This window comes from Limanda limanda, chromosome 8 (assembly GCF_963576545.1).
Source record: "Limanda limanda chromosome 8, fLimLim1.1, whole genome shotgun sequence".
NCBI lineage: Eukaryota > Metazoa > Chordata > Actinopteri > Pleuronectiformes > Pleuronectidae > Limanda > Limanda limanda.
This window is the reverse complement of record NC_083643.1, coordinates 11,239,474-11,258,881: the sequence shown is the minus strand read 5'-3', so window position 1 is coordinate 11,258,881 and position 19,408 is coordinate 11,239,474. Positions and strand designations below refer to the sequence as shown.

Sequence of the window (19,408 nt, the reverse complement as noted above, 5' to 3'; positions counted from 1 at the left end):
CTGCTCCATGGAGCGTCCTTGCTGTGGGTGTCATGTACACTTAGCTGCGTGAAGACAGACACGCAGAGGAAAGACATTCCCATATGACGCCCCCAGACTGGAGAGCAGATCAGTGGGAAAGGCTGACAGGGAAGCAGCGGAGGTGGCGGATGGAGAGCGGAACGTTGAACGCTCTTCCGGGGTGTAATGTGAGCTGACAGCGTTCCTCAGGGATGGCGAGCGGGACGGAGGGGAGATGTAGCATCAGGAATACCTGCCGCTCCTGCAGCCAGAGCCCAGCAGGGGGTCCTGGGAGAAATATCTCATTCCGTTTCCCTTTTCCAGCATGAGTGACGAGTCTAATGGAGCGTTAGTCTGATCCGAACACGCTCCACCATGACTCACACTGCACACACTTGTGCTAACACACACCGAGGCCCCATGTGAGCGTGTGTGTTGAAGTGAGATTGAACCTGGATTGTCGGTTGAGAGGACCTGCTCTGATAAAGATGTAGAGAAAGGCGAGATGAGGATACAGGAAATACAGACAGGAAGGCAGGGAGATAGTCCAAGTTGACACACTTCACCACAGACGGAAAAAAATAGTATGTTGTTATCAAACAGATATGCTCCTTCAGGCCTCTGCCATGCTGCAGAATGGTACAGTAGGATGGAGAGAGCGATGAATATTTAGCCTGTCTTCCTCCCTCTGTAAATGCAGCTATGCATTAACTTCTTAAGTCATTTATCTTTCTCCACTCCTCTCCCATCCTCACCCTGTCTCCCAACATATGGTCTAAGAGGAGCCACACACACGCACACAAACACGTGCTGAGAACACGCTGTCAAAATCCATGGCGTTCTGTAGGAGTCTTTAGACAGGACTGTGATCATGTGTCAGCACTCTTCTCACATCACTTCTACCAGTGTATAAAAGTACTAAATGTGTGTTAATACAGCCCAAAAACACAAGGTTGCCTCAAATGTCCGTGGGAGACCTTACGCTGCATCTTAAAAACGTTGAAAAATGATTCCTTCTTTTACCATTTGAACCTGTGCCTTGCTCGAGGTGATGACTTAATTATGGCAAAATCCTAAATAATGGTCCTTTTATTTTGCTGTTTTGTCTAACAATCCTACTTCTGTGTTTTCTGTCTCAACAGCACAGAGCCCGAGTGGAAGCCATGATGTGCGACCTGGCCTCTCTCCGCAGTGTCCGCGAGTTTGCTGAGTCTTTCAAGGCCAAGAAGCTGTGAGTATAAACCACAGAAGGAATTTTCTTAGCTGGGTTTAACGTCCTTTCTGATTTTTTTTTTTTTGATGCTCTTGGCACAAGTTTTGGTAGCATCACTGAGAGGAGTTACATCTTCTATATTACTGGTGGAATGGGCAACGTTTGTAAATTGTTTCCCTAATAATGCTGTATTTGAGGGGGGGTAAAAGTAAAGTTTTAGTTGACCTTTGATTTTAAGACATTGCAGAAAATCAGAGCAGTGCTCATTGCCAAGATGCACTGGAGATTGAAATTGTCTCCAGTGCTTAGTGGTGGGGGAATAAATCGATTCTGTTCAGTATCGCGATATTTTGCGCCCGCGATTATATCGGTACTGTAGCACAAAGTATTGTGCTACACTACACAACATTTAAAAAAAAAAAAAGGATGGCGAGGAGAGTTTTAGAGTTTAAAAGATACCTAGTGTGTATGCGGAAAGGATGTTCACCACTGCAGGAGATATAGTAACGGCCCAGAGGAGCACTTTAACATATGAGCATGTTGACCAACTCCTTTTTCTGAACAAAAATGCCAATATTCCCAAATTAATTTAACATTTTGGGTCATGACCTTGCAGCCAACTGTACTGGACTCTAGTAGTACACATTTGTTTATTTTTCTCAATTTGATTGAAGCTCTAGGTTACTCTTATTTATATGATTATTCTCAGGTTTATGCTACTCTATTATGTCTGCTTTATGTTACTGTATTGTATTTAAATAATTGTAAGTTATGTGCTGGGAGCTCAGCGTTCATGTGAGAGGTCTCCTATTCAGAAAATAATTAAAAGGTCCTGTGTCCTGAATGTTCAAGGACAAAGTTTTTGCACTACCCTTTCTTAGTTTTTTCACTTCAGTTAATGTGTAGAAGACAATGTTGTTCACAGAATTAAATGTGACGTTTGAAGTGAGTTGAGCAGTCTTATTTTCCTCATTTTTTGTAATGCCTTTGAATAATATGGGGGATATGAAACGCAATATATCGCAGAATCGCAATACTATTGAATCGTGGCCCAAATATCGCAATACTATTGAATCGTCACATTTTTTGCCAATTCCGACCCCTACCAGTGCTGCAGTTATCTGGGTTGGACTGGTCCCTCCAATGTCCTTTTGTATTTTTTGAAACTAAAACACCATCAAAAGACAGGTGAGTCTCCACTGTGAGGAGACAGGACTCAGCTGATCCTAGAATGGTTTTTGAATTAAATCTATGGCAGCGTGCCCAGCTAACAAATCAGGGAAAACTTCAAGTAGCCACCAGTCCCATTATTGCACGGCAGGTCTACTTCCGTCTAAGAAAGAAAAGACAATAAAGGAAATAAAAAAAGACGTACAGGGTCTTTCCTTCGAGCTGATCACTGTATCATGATTACTTCCTGTATACCGTATTTAATGGACACCCTGACGCAACTGTAACTGATGGACACCATATGGAGAAGGCCCCAGGAGCCTGTGTGTGTATTTGTGTCGATTTGCTTGACATTGATTAACAGACGGCCAGACTTTATGGCACTTATTTTGTGGTGGTCAGCTTTTACAGCATGTGTCTTGTGGCCGATCGCACAGTTGCTATTTTGGGGTCATGTATTCTGTCATCCATACTGTTCATCTATGTGTGTGTTTATGTGTGTGTCCGTGTGCTTGTGCACACGTGCATGTTTGTGTGCGTGTGTAGTGGTGTCAGGGGAGCCCCTTGGGGAGAGGCAGGGCAGTCATCGCCTGTAGCAGCCCTGGGGCAGGGTATGGCCATCCAGGACACGTGTCTTGGGTCAGAGCCAAACCTCATGGTGGCTTCCCTCACCCCCCCGTCCTGCAGTTCCCTCCCATCTCTTACATGATTCTCTCCCATCCAATGAAGTACTGTACGTCCACCTCTCTTTAACCCTGCTGGCCCCAACATGACTCTCCTGGTTTTCTCTTCTGCATTCCATTTTTGTTTTCCCTTTGTTTATCTACCTCCGTTTCCCCCTTTCTGGTGTTGTCTCAGTCTTTCTCTGTCTGTGTCGCTCTCTCTCTCCACCTCAGTATTTTGGCAAGGTTGTATTTCTTCATTAGCTGTGCTGTTAGGGGGGAGTGGGGGAGTCCCAGGGGACGTCAGAGTACATTAATTCTCATCAGAAGGCGAACAGAGCAGAGTGGAGGCTGGGAGCTCTGAGCTGTGAATGGCACTGGGCAGCTGTCTGAGTCTACCACCACTCTATTACTGCACGTATGTCTTCAGGCATAACACACCCAGGAGTGCGCACACGACACGCACATATATGTGCATACATGCATGGAAACACACAGACAATTCTGTGTTCAGAACTGCACACACATAGTTTTGTAAACACAAAGACAAACAGACACACGCAGTCATACACACACGCACAATAATGCTCCTGCAGTGTGTCATTGACAGGTGAAATGTAATCAGAATTCCTTTTTCTCCCTTCTCTCGTTTCTTACTCCCCTGCTTTTAAGTGCTTTAGTCAGTGGCTTTCACGCTGCTCTGTGTTCCATTGACCCCAATTCTGCTTTAATTGCCTGTCCTTTGAAATGAAATTACCTGGATATTGATATTGTTGAATGCAGTGCAATTTCATTGGGATGTAATTGATGGAGGACAGTGCTGACAGAGTGCTCTTAATACAATTTCTACTGAACGGTTAGTAATTAACACGTGCAGTTTATTTTCAAGCTGCATTTATCATGTTCTCATTTCAAGCATATTGTGTGTAATGGATGGACTGCACAGGCCAGACAGCATCAGTCTAATATGCTTCCGTTTGTGGTGATGCTGTAACACTGTCGAAATGTTGTGTGTCTTTGCACACTTTGTTTGCATATTGACCGGGATGAGTGTTGTACACATATCTACTGTATCCGTGTCTTTTCTGTGCCAGTTTTCCTGCTGCCAATAAAGTGCAGTGTTAATGACCAGGAGTCCGAGCCCAGCTCACACAGGCAATATCTTCTGCTGGCCCACATTATCATAGAGGTCAGGGGTCATACCCAGGGGGGTTATTTAAAGTAAATATATAAACTGATGTCTCCCAGTTTGGTAGTTAACACCCTCGTTTGACCAGCGCTGAGATTGCACAGTGCACACAGTGTTGTGTGAGGTCTTAATGTGGAGAGTGGGACTGTGGTACGCAGCAATAGGCCTATTAAAGACATTCATTAGACCTGTGCTTATGAGAGAGGGACTAACTGGTGGGCAGTTGAATTAACAGGCCTTTTACATTACAAGCAGACTCACCAGAGGCCCATCGGAGCTGCGTGGGGGAAATCGCTCTGCCGGCCGGAGGAAAGTTGGTTATTAGAGTTTTTCATCGCAAATATGTGAAATACTTACTGAGTGACATACTTTGTCTTTTTTAGCCTGTTTCCAGTGTCTGTGGATGCGTCTCAGGGGTTAGAGCGGTCGTGATCTAACCAGAGAGCCAGCAGTTCGATCCCAGTTTTCCCTCGTCTGCATGCCGAAGGGTCCTTGGGCAAGATACTGAACCCCAAATTGCCCCTTCTCATAGAGAAAGTGCTGCCCATAGATGCACTGTGTGAATGTGTGAATGTAAAACTGTACTTTGCAGTGCTTTGAGTGGTCATCAGGACTAGGAAAAGCGCTTTATAAAAACAGACCATTTACCATTTAACAAAGGAAGCAATGCACATTTAAATGCTGCAAAGTGTAATCGATTTAAGGACAAGCATATTTATTGACATTTTCTTTGACAACATGACTCAAAAACATAGAAAGAAAAAAAAAAGCCAGGGCGTATTTCAATGAAATAAAACAACAGCATTGTTCATCATTGCTACTTTAAGTCTTAACACAAGCATCCGAGGTGGAAGGCACAGCATTTTTTTTCCTGGCCATGAAACCAAGTTAGGCTGAGCAAGATGATGAAGAAACGGCTGCCATATATCAAAATATTTATGAAGAGTGTCTATCATCCCGTATGTAATTCTTTCTATATGTAATATTGAAGTTGATTCAACCAGGTTTTAAGTTGAGGCACAGTGTCTCATTTCTAAAGCTTTAAAATGAGCTGTTTTTGCAATAACCCTCCCCTACATTATAATGCTTTGCACAGAGTTACTGTTTGTAAGGAAATATAAATACGGGTTTAAAACAACACACTACAGCTAAAGGTTCTATCTTGTGTAGGAATGATTCTAGAAGTGAAAGGCATCAGAATTTAAACCGAGAGCATTTTTTTTTGCTTTTCTACATAAGAGTATTAGGCCCAGGCATAAGAGATTTTTTTTACATATTAAATGTTGAGGGATAAACCTAATATTTAAAACTTCATATATTTTAGTATCAAACAACTAATGTTTGCCATCGTCTACAAAATACTTTGTGCAGATGAAGTTGTGAAATTGCTCTTCTGAATCAATTTTAGTAACAAGGACATTCATTTTGTTTTAGCGTATTAACACAGTGTGGTAATCAGTGTGAAGAGATTGGGCCAAAAACTTCATCTGTTCAGAAAGACAGTCAGTCGCTCCTCTAACAGGATTTGATGAACCAGAGGAGTTGATGTTATTCTCCATATTGGAACTTTATTCTTAAAATGCAAAACAAATAGCTCCCTTCGATTTAATTTAACTTGTCTTGAAATGCAAAAGGAAAAAACAATCTTCCCTTCCCTCCTCATTCTTTCATGCTCTGCGTAGACATCACAGGAGCTCTGGTGTTTTTCTCTTATATCTTATCTAATTGAATTTGACTTCAAGTCACAGAGGTCATTTACTTGTGTTTTTCTACGGAGTCTTTAAATCAAATTTCCTAACCTAGTTGTAATTTGGGTGAAAATAAAATATCTTGCTGCTGGTGTGTGCTCTGTTGAAAAATGTGCTCAGGTCAGCATTCTTTAAGTTGACTTGTGAGTAGGTATGTGCTCTTTAATGAACCTTGTGTGTTTGGAGGCCTGAAGGTGATCGTACAGTACACTCCTATGTAATAGCATGGGATGGCTCATTATAGCAAGGCATAACAACTCACACATTAATTTTCCAGCATCCAGTTTTTAATTAATCCAGTAGGCAGTCTTAAACACAGGGTACACAAATTGCCTTCGGCCTCATAATTAATTCTAATGGAAGAAATTAAAAATTGGTGGGGTGTGTTTGGATTGTTCGACTGTGTTACTGTGGTTTCGAGTCGCTGGAGCGACGCTGTCACCGACAAGGATCTCTCACTGCCCTGACCAATCAGGCAATCTCCACTCACTGGCACGCGAGCAGGGAGAGTTACTCGCTCGCTCGCCCACACGAAAACCTGCAAGAATGGAAATACGGTGTGTGTCTGTGTTACTGTGTGTGTGCTTCACAGGGCCCAGAATGAAGGCAGTAGCTTTTTATATCATGACGTGTGTGTGTGTGTGTGTGTGTGTGTGTGTGTGTGTGTGTGTGTGTGTGTGTGTGTGTGTGTGTGTGTGTGTGTGTGTGTGTGTGTGTGTGTGTGTGTGTGTGTGTGTGTGTGTGTGTGTGTGTGTGTGTGTGTGTGTGTGTGTGTTCCTTTTGATCCCGTCTTTTCCGCTCAGCCTTTCTGAGTCGATCTGTTGGTGGGTTTTGGTTACTCAGTAGTTACACAGAGCCTGTATCAACACCCATTACTTCCACCAGCCTCGTGTGTTGAAACGGTTTGAGATTGCTTTTCAATGTGTTGTTGCTCTTGGAGTGCAGCCAGCTGTATTCAGTATCTACAGTACCTGTCGAGCCACGGGGAGTTGCACTGGAAACCTCTGTATCATATCAGCGTTACTGATGCTCTGTCTCTGTAGACCTCTAAAGTCCACCACACTCTGAAATAAGACACCCTGTGTGCTTCCTCTGCTTTGGCTTCTCACCATTACATCCTCTTTTTTTGTGTTCCTTCTCCCCCTTGCCTCTCCTCACCTTCTCTTCCGCCTTATGTGGTATGAAAACCCTCTTTTATTTGCAGCCGAGTCTTCTCTGTTGTCACTTGTAATCCATAAACAAACACGTTTTATTTTCTGCCCTCCTCCCACCACAGGCCCTTGCACATCCTGGTGTGTAATGCAGGAGTGTGCACTCAACCCTGGAGCCTGACGGAGGACGGCCTGGAGTCCACCTTCCAGACCTGCCACCTCGGTCACTTCCTTCTTGTCCAGTGCCTACAGGACGTGCTGCGCTGCTCGGCACCCGCCCGCATTGTTGTCGTGTCCTCAGAGTCTCACAGGTAAAGACAACATCGGAAGGTTGACTCGTCTGGTATCAATTAGAGTCTGACTGATATATCGATATGAACAGGCTCTTGTATGAATGTATCTACGTGGTCGTAACAGAAGCAGATGATAAAATATGGCTTTTCTTCAAATAGGATTAAAATATTTTTAACTTTTAATTAATAAGGATCACCTGTGCATTGATTTGGAACAAATGCTCACTCTCATTATAAATGCTTCATGGAATAAATTTGTTTTTCTTTTCCAGTCAAGCACATTGTTTAAATACATACACAGTTATGAAATAGCCTCAAGAAGAACATGAGACACATGTTAATGCTTTCATGAGTTTGGACAATGGGTAAGAAGGAGAAAGAACTAAATGTATTGTAATCTTATCACTTACAACATTTGTAATATGTGACTGATTTCCAATATTAGTGATCTTACTATAAAATTCTTATAGTGGTAGAAATAACTCAAACTCGTTCAGCCTCCAGTCAACTGGACCATCAACATTGTTTATTTTTTAAGCTGATCTACAGCACCACATCTGTATTGCGGCATCTGTAATGCTTTAATATACACTGAATATAGTGTGTGTTTGTGTGAGTATAACAGGTACATTTTGATGACACCTTGCTCTAATGCATAATGGGAACATAAATGCTGCATACAAAGTACCGTAATGCAAATCATTCCCCCCTGAGAAAACGTGTTGCCATTCACAGTTAAGTCATATTAGAGTCACACTGATGGAGTTTAAGCGGTAATATCCTGAAACTACCCCGTCCAATCGAACTACTCTTCAACTCCAGTCACGCTGTTGAAGCCGCTACATTGGCTAGTTCTCAACACAAACTGATAGATCAGACTTAATGCGTATTGTCAAACATGACAGCCTCACTCACTGAAAACTCATTTCACTCCACAAGCTGTCACTATAAATTAAACGTATCATCAACATGATGGATGGACTTATCAGCTAAAATTTACTTTGATCAAGTATCTGCTCCTTTCTCTGTGACCCTCTGACTCAGCCCCTTTCTCCCCTCTTTCCTCTCTTCTTTCCATCTCTCGTTTCCGCAAGTCTATCTTTTCGTTGAGCAACTCTCCCCCGTTGACTCCGGTTCTACCTGTCATGCAGTAGACAGGCATGATGTCTTGCAGTGATCTGTGAGCCCAGGCCCTGAGCCATGTGTTTCAGAGTCAGTATGTGTGTGCATGCGACATTGATCCTGGCTCGGTTCAGTCAGACAGCCAAGCAGAGTGATTGATTGGAGCTCTGTAGAGTGACCTGAGACAAGGAGAACATACGCAGAGTTATTCTAGCAGATCAAACAGCAACACTGTTACAGGGGCCCTCATATGAGTTATGTTATACGGACTGCCATGCATGAGAGGACAGGAGCAGCAGAGGGGATGGTTTGACACCCAGATCCACTTGGGGTCACACAGCTATTACATGCTGTAAGAAAGGCAAGAGGAAGAGGGAGACGGAAAAGCTTATTGAAAGCAATCATGTCATGAAGTGAGTATTGGCAGAATTTGATTGATGCCAGACTTGCCTACACAGTAAGAACAGTGAGTTCACATGAAGTTTTGACGGCGTAAAAACTGTCAGGCTGCTGTTCGAACGGGCAAAATGTGAAGCATTGATACATAATGCAAGGCCGAGAATGGTCAGGTATTCTCTTCACTCTTTGGCCCTGCAGATCCTTCTCTCCTCCTCCACCTCCCCGACATATTGTACTCACCTTTCCCTCTCTCCTCTGCAAGCAGCGGTGGCCTTAACCCCTTCAAAGAGGGCTTAGGTAGGACCAGAGAGAGTCGGTTACACACTGACCCAGACTAGAGGCGGCGGAAGAAGCAGCGGAAATAGACAATATCTCACATTACATCTTTCAGTCTGTCCACCTCATTCCAGACCTATATTACATCTTTTGAAGTCGCTCCCATTTGTGTTTGTGTTATTTTCAGTTTCCGCTGATTTCTCGTTTATTCACTTATATCCTCCCCTCACAAGCGTGTGTGACCCCTGACCTGGCGGCTTATTGTATTCCCTAAGCTCCTTGTCCGCTGGTAAAGTATTGACCAATAAGGGACAGAGGTGGCAGAGATGGACACCCGGGTAATGGCCAGACACGTTATCAGTTTCCACCATAGAGGCTTATTGTAGAATTGGCCCAATGCAGGTTGACTTTGGCCTGGTGCTGCATCAGATCTGGTCAAAACAAGGTGAAATAATATCCTTAATGAAATAACCTGTTATAGATCTGAACTGCAACCTCTTCTATGTACTTCTAGTTACAAGTGAGATCATCATTTTACCCAGTCTTAATATTTTATTATGCAAATGTCCGTGGTTCACCAGACAGGATAATTTATGGATTGTAATATCACCGTAAAACCTCATTCAACTTTAACTTCGCTATAACGTGAGCAACTTTGAAAAAACAACAACCCACATATCAATTTCTACTTGCCGAAGTAGTTATGAAGTTGCAGCACATGAAATGAAAAGCCTGCAGATGTTGTAATTTAGCCAAGCAAGGATGTTGCGGAAGGCGACAGTAAACAAGAGGCAGCGAGCTTGTAAAATCACAACAAGGAAAGCAGGTGACATTTTGATTGGTTGTTTTCTAATGACTGGATTAATATGTAGGATGTGTTCCGCCAGTTTGGAGCCTTTCGTCTTCCCTCCTCACACACAGACACACACACACACACAATACACAGGGGGTGCAGGTTTTGTGTATTTCAATGTTATTGTGTGACTGCATAATAACACAACGAGTAGTGTAATGTTTAAGGGGCCTTGTCAAACATCTGGAGTTTAACAGCTCTGTCGCAGGCAATTAAAGAACATCATGTCATGTGTTTGATTTGTATGCAGCCACCAACACACATCTGCTGGTAGAAAGCAAACGCACGCACGAATGCACACACACAAGAACACACACGCAAACACATTGTCTTACTACTTTCGATGTGGATCATGTTTCAGGTTCACGGACCTTTTAGACACGTGTGGTAAGGTGGACCTCTCGATGCTGTCCCCCCCGAAGAAGGAGTACTGGTCCATGCTGGCGTACAACCGGGCCAAGCTCTGTAACGTTCTGTTCAGCAAAGAGCTCAACCGCCGCCTCTCGCCTCATGGCGTCACCTCCAACGCATTGCATCCTGGGAACATGATGTACACCTCGATCCACCAGAGCTGGTGGCTGATGACCTTCCTCTTCACGCTGGCCAGACCTTTCACCAAGTCCTTGGTAAGTGATGAAACAATATGAGAAAGTGTTGAGAAACCTGCAGCCTGACCTGACCGAGGAACACCTTACACTACCCACAGCAGTAGATGTTTACCACCAGAGTGGATTGGTGTGGTAACTTTTCATGTCACCAGAGTAGCTCTGTAGCTGATAACATTCTTCTACAGGGTAAGCATGTCAGTGAATTCACCACACTTTATTACGGTCTTCTTTTTTCTGACTCTATGTTTGTCTTGGCACGCTCCTGGGAGAGCGGAGAGGAAAGAGGATGGAGAGGGGTTGATCCGCTGAGTGCTGAGGGCTCAGGGAGAGAGTCTGGGTTTCACAGATAGAGAGATATTCTGTGGTTTGTTTTCCTCTTCCTCCTGTCACTGTTTATTTAACTCTGAGAGCACATTCCTCCTATCCTTTCACCAGGGTAGGCGATATTCCAGATCCTGTGTACTGCGACTATTAGGTTACTGTAAATGCACTGCGCAAACTCGGGTCTCTTATCCTGCGCAGTCATGTACTCTGCAGCACTGAGGTAATGAGCCCTCCGTCGAATATGTTTTTACCATATTCCCCATTCTCATCCGGAGAATGTATTACCAGATATTTTCTGATGCATTATCTTAAGTTGAGAGTCAGATTGGCAGGCTGACTCCATCGTGTTTTTCAAGGACCTGTCTGAGAGCACATACATAGTGGAGACATTACGTCCTGAAGTTGAGATTGAAGACCAGGTGCTGCACTGCAGGGACTTTTATCAGTTTACAAGTTGAATTTTGATGCAGCAAATCAAGATTCTCTCAGAAAGTTCAGACGTGGTCATGATGGCTGTGGCTCATGTTGATGAACTGACCATCAGATCCATAGGGTCTCCTTTGGCTACTGATTCCAGGTCAGGGTCTTGGGACATGGGTTTTCAATATCTTGCATTACCTCAATTTCCTGTTCCAAGTACTTTGGCATACTAGCACTTGTTTACTTTCCCTATATTAGTTTTTTTTTAATTTTTTTTTTTATGTTTATTAGTTTTAGTTTTCCAACAGGTAATATAACACAAAACAAAACAAAAACAAGACAAACAATTGGCTCACACACATATTCAAATCCATACAGGCAGAAGATCCAGGGGTCACATCCTATACAAGTAAGAAAAAATTAAAAACAGATAAGTAAAATAAAAGTATACAGAAATAAAAGTAAATCAATTAAATGGTAAAAAAGAGTGCCTCTTTTGAGGCAGAGCATTCTGAGCTATGATACAAACCCTCTTGTGAGAATGGTGGAAACAGTCAGACCAACATATGACAGAAAGGGTTCCCGTGTTTTACGAAAGGCATCATCATTGCTTTGAAGTTTATATGTCAAATGGTCCAACACAACATATTCAAATACAACCCTTTGCCACTGAGCCTTAGATGGAGCTTTATCTGTGATCCAATTCAAAAGAATACACTTTCTAGCACAAAAAGCAAGTGTCTGATAAAGTCTTCTTTTAAATTTGTCAGTGATGGACATGTCAGATATACCAAGTAGCAGGTATAAAGGGTTATTATTACTGTTAATAGACAGAATCTTATTAATTTCCTGCCCTATGACCTGCCAAAACTGCTGTATTTTTCTACAATCCCACAAACAATGTGTCAGACCACCAGATTCTCCTATATTAGGTGTTTTAAGTGCTTTAATTAGTTGATGACAAGGCAACCACAGGGGAACAGGAAAAATGTGTATTCCTACTCACTTGAAAAAATGGTGGATTCAGTTTTTTTAGTGCATCTTGATGTAAATACAAAGAAAACTGCAATGACACTGGGTAGAGCCCACACCTCTGCCCAACAGTGTCTTTAAATTCAGAGGTAAAACAAGGTGGAGTTGTGAATTTTGTTTAAGTTTACAATAACAAAAAACGGAATTGTCCCAATCATTCCAGTTGTTGAGGGGATTGTGTCTTCACGTGTGTCCTCTGCTATCCTACCCTTAAGGCTTCACATAGCCTCTTAATATATACCATAGTTTGACTGTTACATCTTTCCATTAGCTGCTCCCCATCGCTTATCAATTAAGAAATTGTGATATGTTGAAAGGCGGCGTGGTGGAGTTTAAATGAACCGTTATTCTGATCCATCATGTTTGACAGACACAAAGCCTCAGGCCGTCATTTGTCTCTCTTCCTTCTGACATGGGATGAGAGATGGGAGGAACCCCTCCTCAGCACCTTTCACAAAATGCCAAGCTGAACATTTCCTCAATTTGACTAACTCTGTCACAAAACACTTTTTCTTTCCTCTTTATATTCTTTAAACATTTTTCTCACTCCATCACTTGCTGTCTTGTTTCCAACCTCAAATCTTTATTTTGTAAATTTCTGTCCGATTCGAAATTTGTTAAACTTACTTTCTTTAATCAAAAAATTCAAAAGTGTACCCTGGAGTGGATGACGCCTGTGTGTTCTTTGTGTGTGCGTCGGAGGAAAGGGTGTTGCCGTCTAGGTTGTGAGCGCACAGACGCAATTAGCAGAGCGGCTCCTCTTCCAGAATGGGGCAAGGGCTTTTCTTCACGTGGTTAATTAAATGTAGTGTAGATGTTAGTAAATATTAAAGGACAAAGGTAGAGTTAGTAATTAAATTCTGGTGTGCTGACACAGCGATTAGCTCAAACTCTTGTCTGATAAAAGGCCACACGCAGACACGCAGCCTCACACACACACACACACACACACACACACACACAGATACACAGACACACCCTTAAGCTGAGCATTTGCTCTTATTTAAATCTGGGGTTGATAAGGCCCCTAAAAGTGTATCCTCTTTAAAATCCCACTCCTCACTCCGTCTGCCCCCACATTAAGGGCTTAATAAAACAGTGATATTATTTCAGTTATTGGTTGCAGGGATATGAAGATGGTATCGCTTTAATTGCTTGCGTACGCTTGCGGGATCCATGGAGATTGTTCTGGGATGCAAACATAAGCAGAATGTCTGCTCCAAAAAACAATCACATGGCCCCCGTGTGTGTTCTTGCGCAAATAACCATCCTCTCATTTAAAACACAGGTTTGATTTATAGGAGCACAGGTGGAGTGATATAGACTTGCCCTACACGAGTAGACACACAAAGACGCGCACGCACGCAGACACACACACACACACACACACACACACACACACACACACACACACACACACACACACACACACACACACACACACACACACACACACACACACACACACACACACACACACACACACACACACACACACACACATATACACAGACGAGCGCACACGTGGATTCACAACATGGAGACTACTGCAACAACCTTTAGCTGCATGTGGTCCTAAATCATTAATTTGACTGTTGTAGTAAAGGCAATGTCATGTCAGGCCATGCACTCGGTTCCTGGTCATCATTTCCTGTTTAATTCTGCTTTGTGCGCTCTTATTTTATCAGCACTTGACTTTTTCCACTCCACTTTTATCTTTAAAAACTGTATTTTGTTCGCAAATTACAAAAATATATTTTGACGTCCTATATTTTGCATTCTTTGTGTTGTGGATTCTACTTAAGGGAAAGAAACTTCTCTATTAGTGGGGTGAACAGCCCACTCTGCTATTGATGTAGAGTGCTGATTCCATTTTTGCTGAGTGGAGAAAGGCATCTATAAAGAGCCATGACATTTTAATCAGCCAAACTATCTCTCACTAACATCATGTTCCCCTCCCCGTGCCTTGATCTGCTTATCAGAGATGGTGCGACCGGGCCTGTGACTCCTGTTTCTTTAATTCAGCGTGTTTAGAGTGGGAGTTTTCCCTGTGTCCCTTGGTGTGATTATCAGTGTTGAATGATCTGGCCTGCAGTGGTGTGCGAGTGTGTGCGCGTGCCAGAGGAGCTAAAAGAGAGCGGGGAAAGGCAAAAGACAGCTGTTATCGTAGCTCTGCAATTTAGTTGCAGCGATTTAATGCTCAATATTTGATTGACGCAGATTTTTGATTGATTCATTTGATGTATGATCGTGAGATTTTCTGGCCTTTCAAGATCATTTATACGCTGGAAAAGTTACTTGAACCAAAACTCGGGCTGGACACACTTTTCTGAAGCATAGAAGGAATTTCATTGACTGTTGCAGTTATTAGTTTGGCTGTAACCTTTGTGGAGTTGTCACCGTCTTGTCATGGTGTAACGCTGACCCTGTGACATTTTGTTGACTGACTGATAGCTCCCTCAAGATCTGCGTACCCTCAGGCTCCGAGCAGCTGGGCCGAGCCTATACTCATCAAATCTATAGCTTAACTATAGGCCCAGACAGCGCTGAGCTGCATGGAGATCAGTGTGGGCAGTGGCTCCAGCACCTCATCATCCACTGTAATGGCTAGAAAGAGGGGAGGGGGGTGTTCTGGGCACAGGCCTAAGAGACTCCCCTGGTCCAATCAGACACTTCAGTCCCCCCGGGGGCCAGTTTCATCAGCGCTCTTGCCTCGTCCCATGCTTCTTAGTGTTTCAGCATGATTATTTTACCCAGGATCCTGCCTCGGGCACCAGGCCACCTTTTTACATATGCACAGGCTGAACTTTTGACCAGGCACCAGCAGTCAGGGCTGTATAAGCCGAGCGGTTGTTCAGTCAGGAGTAGTGGGACCGCTAGTGCCTCCTCAGCTGAGCCTCGCCTGCTGCGACCAGAAGCTCGCTGCTACTCCTCGGCGGTTAACCCCAGAGACGGGCCCTGTGACGAAGACATTACCATATAACACACGAACAGTGGGGTGGGGCGGCCGGTGCTGCATGTGAGCCACTGTCTCTACAGTCTTCTTTATCAGTTTCTCTCCTGCAGACAGACGTAAGGTCAGCGGCTCGATCTGCTATCTGATGTAGCACACGGTCACAGCGGCCCTGCTGCACACCGAGGCAACCTGTGTGTGTGCGCCCGTGTTGTGTGTGGTGCTCAACCATGTGGAAAGAGAGAGGAGCAGAGGTCCCAGTCTCCCTGCCAACCCCCCCTTCTCCTCTGTGAGGTTAGATGAGCTGCCAGGCCCTTGTAATAGAGTCCTCTTGGATGATTAGGAGCTACACAGGGTTGGTGGTGGTGGGGGTCAGATCCAGCCTGACTGGAGACACTGTGTAGGTTTCTCCTCAGTGGTGTAGACAGAATATTACATATTATGCCAATTGATATGAGGTTCACATATCCTCTCATGATACACCGATTTCCTTAAGAGCCCATGTTTTAGAACGTTTTTGCAGAAGTAGATTAAATGAATGTGATTTTCCTGCCAGACATTTCCCGCTGCGCGTCTGCACTATAGGCGAGAGCGAGGGAGAGAGAGAGAAAGAGAGAGAGAAAGAAAGAGAGGGAGGGTGGGTGGGGGGGCATAGGGAGAGAAAGACGTGTTGGTGTAGGGATGGATAAAAGCATACAATCCCATTTGGCTGTATTGACATGTGTGTTCCTGCCCAATTCTGTTACTGGGATTATTGTCCACAGAGATACCATTTCATTAAACACACACACACACACACACACACACACACACACGCACAACACACACTCGTACCCGCACACACACACACACACACACACACACACACACACACACACACAGATGGCCTGAGGCCTGGTTATGCGGTCCATTGCACAGGGAAACTGTGTAAATGGTTTATTGTGGATGAGTTGATGTGATGGAGAGCGTGTCCGGATCAATAAAGAACCAATCAAATGCTGACAGTCTGCTACTGTATGCAGTCAGTCATTCACCCCTCCTGCCTGTGTAGCTACACAGCATGAAGGAGGCATGAACAATATCCCTGTTGAAAGCGGATGAAGTTGGCGAAAGTCATTTTTAAGAATCAGAAATCTTGAATGGGATTTTGTCAGCTGGTTAATGCCAAAAAAATCTTCACCTCTATCATCTTGCTGTTGATAATTCCCTTTGTATAGTGCAAACAATTATCTTGTTTTTATGAGATATCCTTCCGTGATAGACTGAGTTTTGTTTGTGAAGAAACATTACTCAAAGGCCTTAAACCACATCCTGCCTGCTCGTCCTCCTCCAGACACCTCGGGGAGGCCATTAGGACGTCTCCCCAGCTGAGGTTGTCTGAGTCTGGGCTGTGTCTGACTTGGTGCTGGGCTAAATTACCCCAGAGCTACAGGTCAGAGCCAGCTAGACCCTCACCGTCAAGGGACTCTCTCTGTAATAGAAGGGATCAGAACGGGCCAAAGAGCCAGAAACTGACCTGGCCAGAGAAACATCCTCACACACTTACCCTCTACTCCTTCACTTTTCCTCCATCACCCTCCAACTCCTTTATTCCTGTGACCCTCAGAGAAGAGAGAGATGTAACCTATCACCCCTTCCCTCAACAGTTCACTCCTGCTACACACACACACGCAAACAAACAAACACACACACACTGCTCCCTCCCGTCCATGTTGTGACACAGAGCTGATGGACTATTTTTCAAATTGATTTCAAAAATGTACATAAGCAGCCGATCCCCTAGCCCAGATTACCTATTGATTTTTAATATGAAAAGCTCATTATATAAGCAGGAACTGCAACACAAAAAGCTAGCCAACCTTTGCATAAATCCTTTAATTGAATTTCCAGAGCCTGTGGTTCTACATTTTTTAATTAAATCCATTTCTTTTTTAAGGGTTGCTGTGTAATTTGCATGCTGTGAAGTGGGTGCTGTCCCAGATAAAGTGCCATTGATCCTTATTAAGGCTCACCTCTGGGCTCGCTGAAAACCAACCGCAGAAATTAAATGTGCTCATGGTGCATACACTTATTGCCCGCATGATAGGATTAGAGGCGGTGGGTGAGAGAGAAAGAGAGAGAGGGAGCGAGATAGAGATGGAGGGAGAAGGAGTGATGGGGTAAGAGGTGGGGAGGAAAAAGGGAGGGGAGGGGGTTATTATTAATAGTTGTTCATATTAATGTAATATTTCACCTTTCCTCTTTGGAGTGAAATTGTGAAGAGGTTGTTTATACGTTCAGCCTCGTGCGGGTGTTATTGGGGTTCCTCATCAAACACGCTCCGGTCTATTGGTCTGTCGGGGGCAGCTGTGATTTCAGGTTTAGTTCTGAAGTCTGTTAACATAGTGGCAGATGTGGCTGCACGTGTGTTGTCCATGTAAACCCAGTTTTGCAGAAAAAACCTGCAACTCTTCTCAAATGTATTTTCTCCTGATAATACGCTCATGTGTATATCACTCATCTCATCTTTCATCGATCCCGAGGAGGTCATGCTCTGCAATCTTTTTAGGTAGAAGGTGTTTAACTTCCTGTTTAGAGATTAAATTATACTTATTTTTCTTGTCCTTACCCTACTTAGTCTCTGGTAATAGAGCGCATGCATGTGTGTGTCTGAAGATATAGGTGTTGTGTGTGTGTGTGAGGATGTAGGTGCTGTGATGTGTGTGTGTGTGCGCATGTGTGAGCGGGGATTTTTATCACTGCTGCGTGATAGCTGGTAAATCAGGCCTCTCCTTCCTTGTCTTCCTGTGTGGTTATATGCAGACGGTGGAGTAAATCAATAGGGATTAACCTGTGACCCCAGCCACATACTTATAGCCCAGTCCTCACTGCTCACACATCTCTCATCAGTTTCACTTAAACACTGCACCTCACTCAATAAGGCACCACACACTAATTCATTTCAAAGATGGAGAGGCCCCTATCACAGACCTCTCTTAGTACACACACACACACAGACACTCACACACACACACACACACACACACAGACTCATAGACACCTAACAAAAAAAACTTGACCTTTTCCTGTAACATCAATTAGAATCAGATAAATTGCAACAACACAGAGTTTTCAGTTACTTTTTGATGAATTATTAATAACATATTTTTTTAAAGTAATCATTTACTTTAAATAAATGTCATAATGTATTTTACCAGTTCCTATAGGTGGTTTTTAAATCTCTTATTTTCACTGACAAGTCAATACTCAAAGATTTTCAGTTTGCGATCAGAAAACTGTCAGATATTCATATCTGAGAAACTGTAAGAAGCCGTGATGTTTTTATAATTTGTTCTTAAGCTCAGTTAATTAGTCAATTGATTTATTGACATGAAAAAATAAAAAACTAAAACCTGATCATTGTAAACAGGTTAAAGGATTGAGTTGGTCACAACACTCATTGCTTACTTGTCTTTTCACCTTGGAAAATTAAGCAAACAAAATCAACTGAACCAAGACAATTTGGGCAGATAAAACAATCGCCACCACCATAAACCCCAAGAGGGGGATGAGGGAAATGATTTGTTGTGATTTGGGTGAACTGACCCTTTAAATGCTGGGCTCTTTTAACAGCCTTTTGCTTTTCACTGAAATCTTTCTTCATTTTCCTCTGGCGGAAAATTCCTGTCCCACAAGAAACATCAGAAAGTGACATTTTAGTATTTTCTCTAAAAGTTTTTTAATTGTGGGGGAAGTGTGACTTTATAGGCACACACAGACAGACACACACACACACACACACACACACACACACACACACACACACACACACACACACACACACACACACACACACACACACACCCACACACACTTGTATTCTCTTCCTTTCCCTGACTTCCTCGTGAGATATTGACACCAGCTGACTGATTGGTCTGATGTCTCTCTATCTTTTGTGTAAAAGTATGTGTGTGTGTGTGTGTGTGCGTGTGCGTGTGTTTGTATGTATATGTGTG

General features: G+C 43.4%; 1 protein-coding gene across 1 annotated transcript in view; it reads left to right on the top strand.

The window, feature by feature from the left end:
* wwox (WW domain containing oxidoreductase) overlaps nucleotides 1-19,408 on the top strand; it is a 128,159-nt gene that overhangs the window by 36,823 nt on the left and 71,928 nt on the right. The window contains exons 6-8 of the mRNA XM_061077015.1: nucleotides 1,143-1,231; nucleotides 7,259-7,444; nucleotides 10,438-10,702. Of these exons, the coding sequence (XP_060932998.1) occupies nucleotides 1,143-1,231; nucleotides 7,259-7,444; nucleotides 10,438-10,702 (540 nt within the window). The remainder of the gene's footprint in view (nucleotides 1-1,142; nucleotides 1,232-7,258; nucleotides 7,445-10,437; nucleotides 10,703-19,408) is intronic.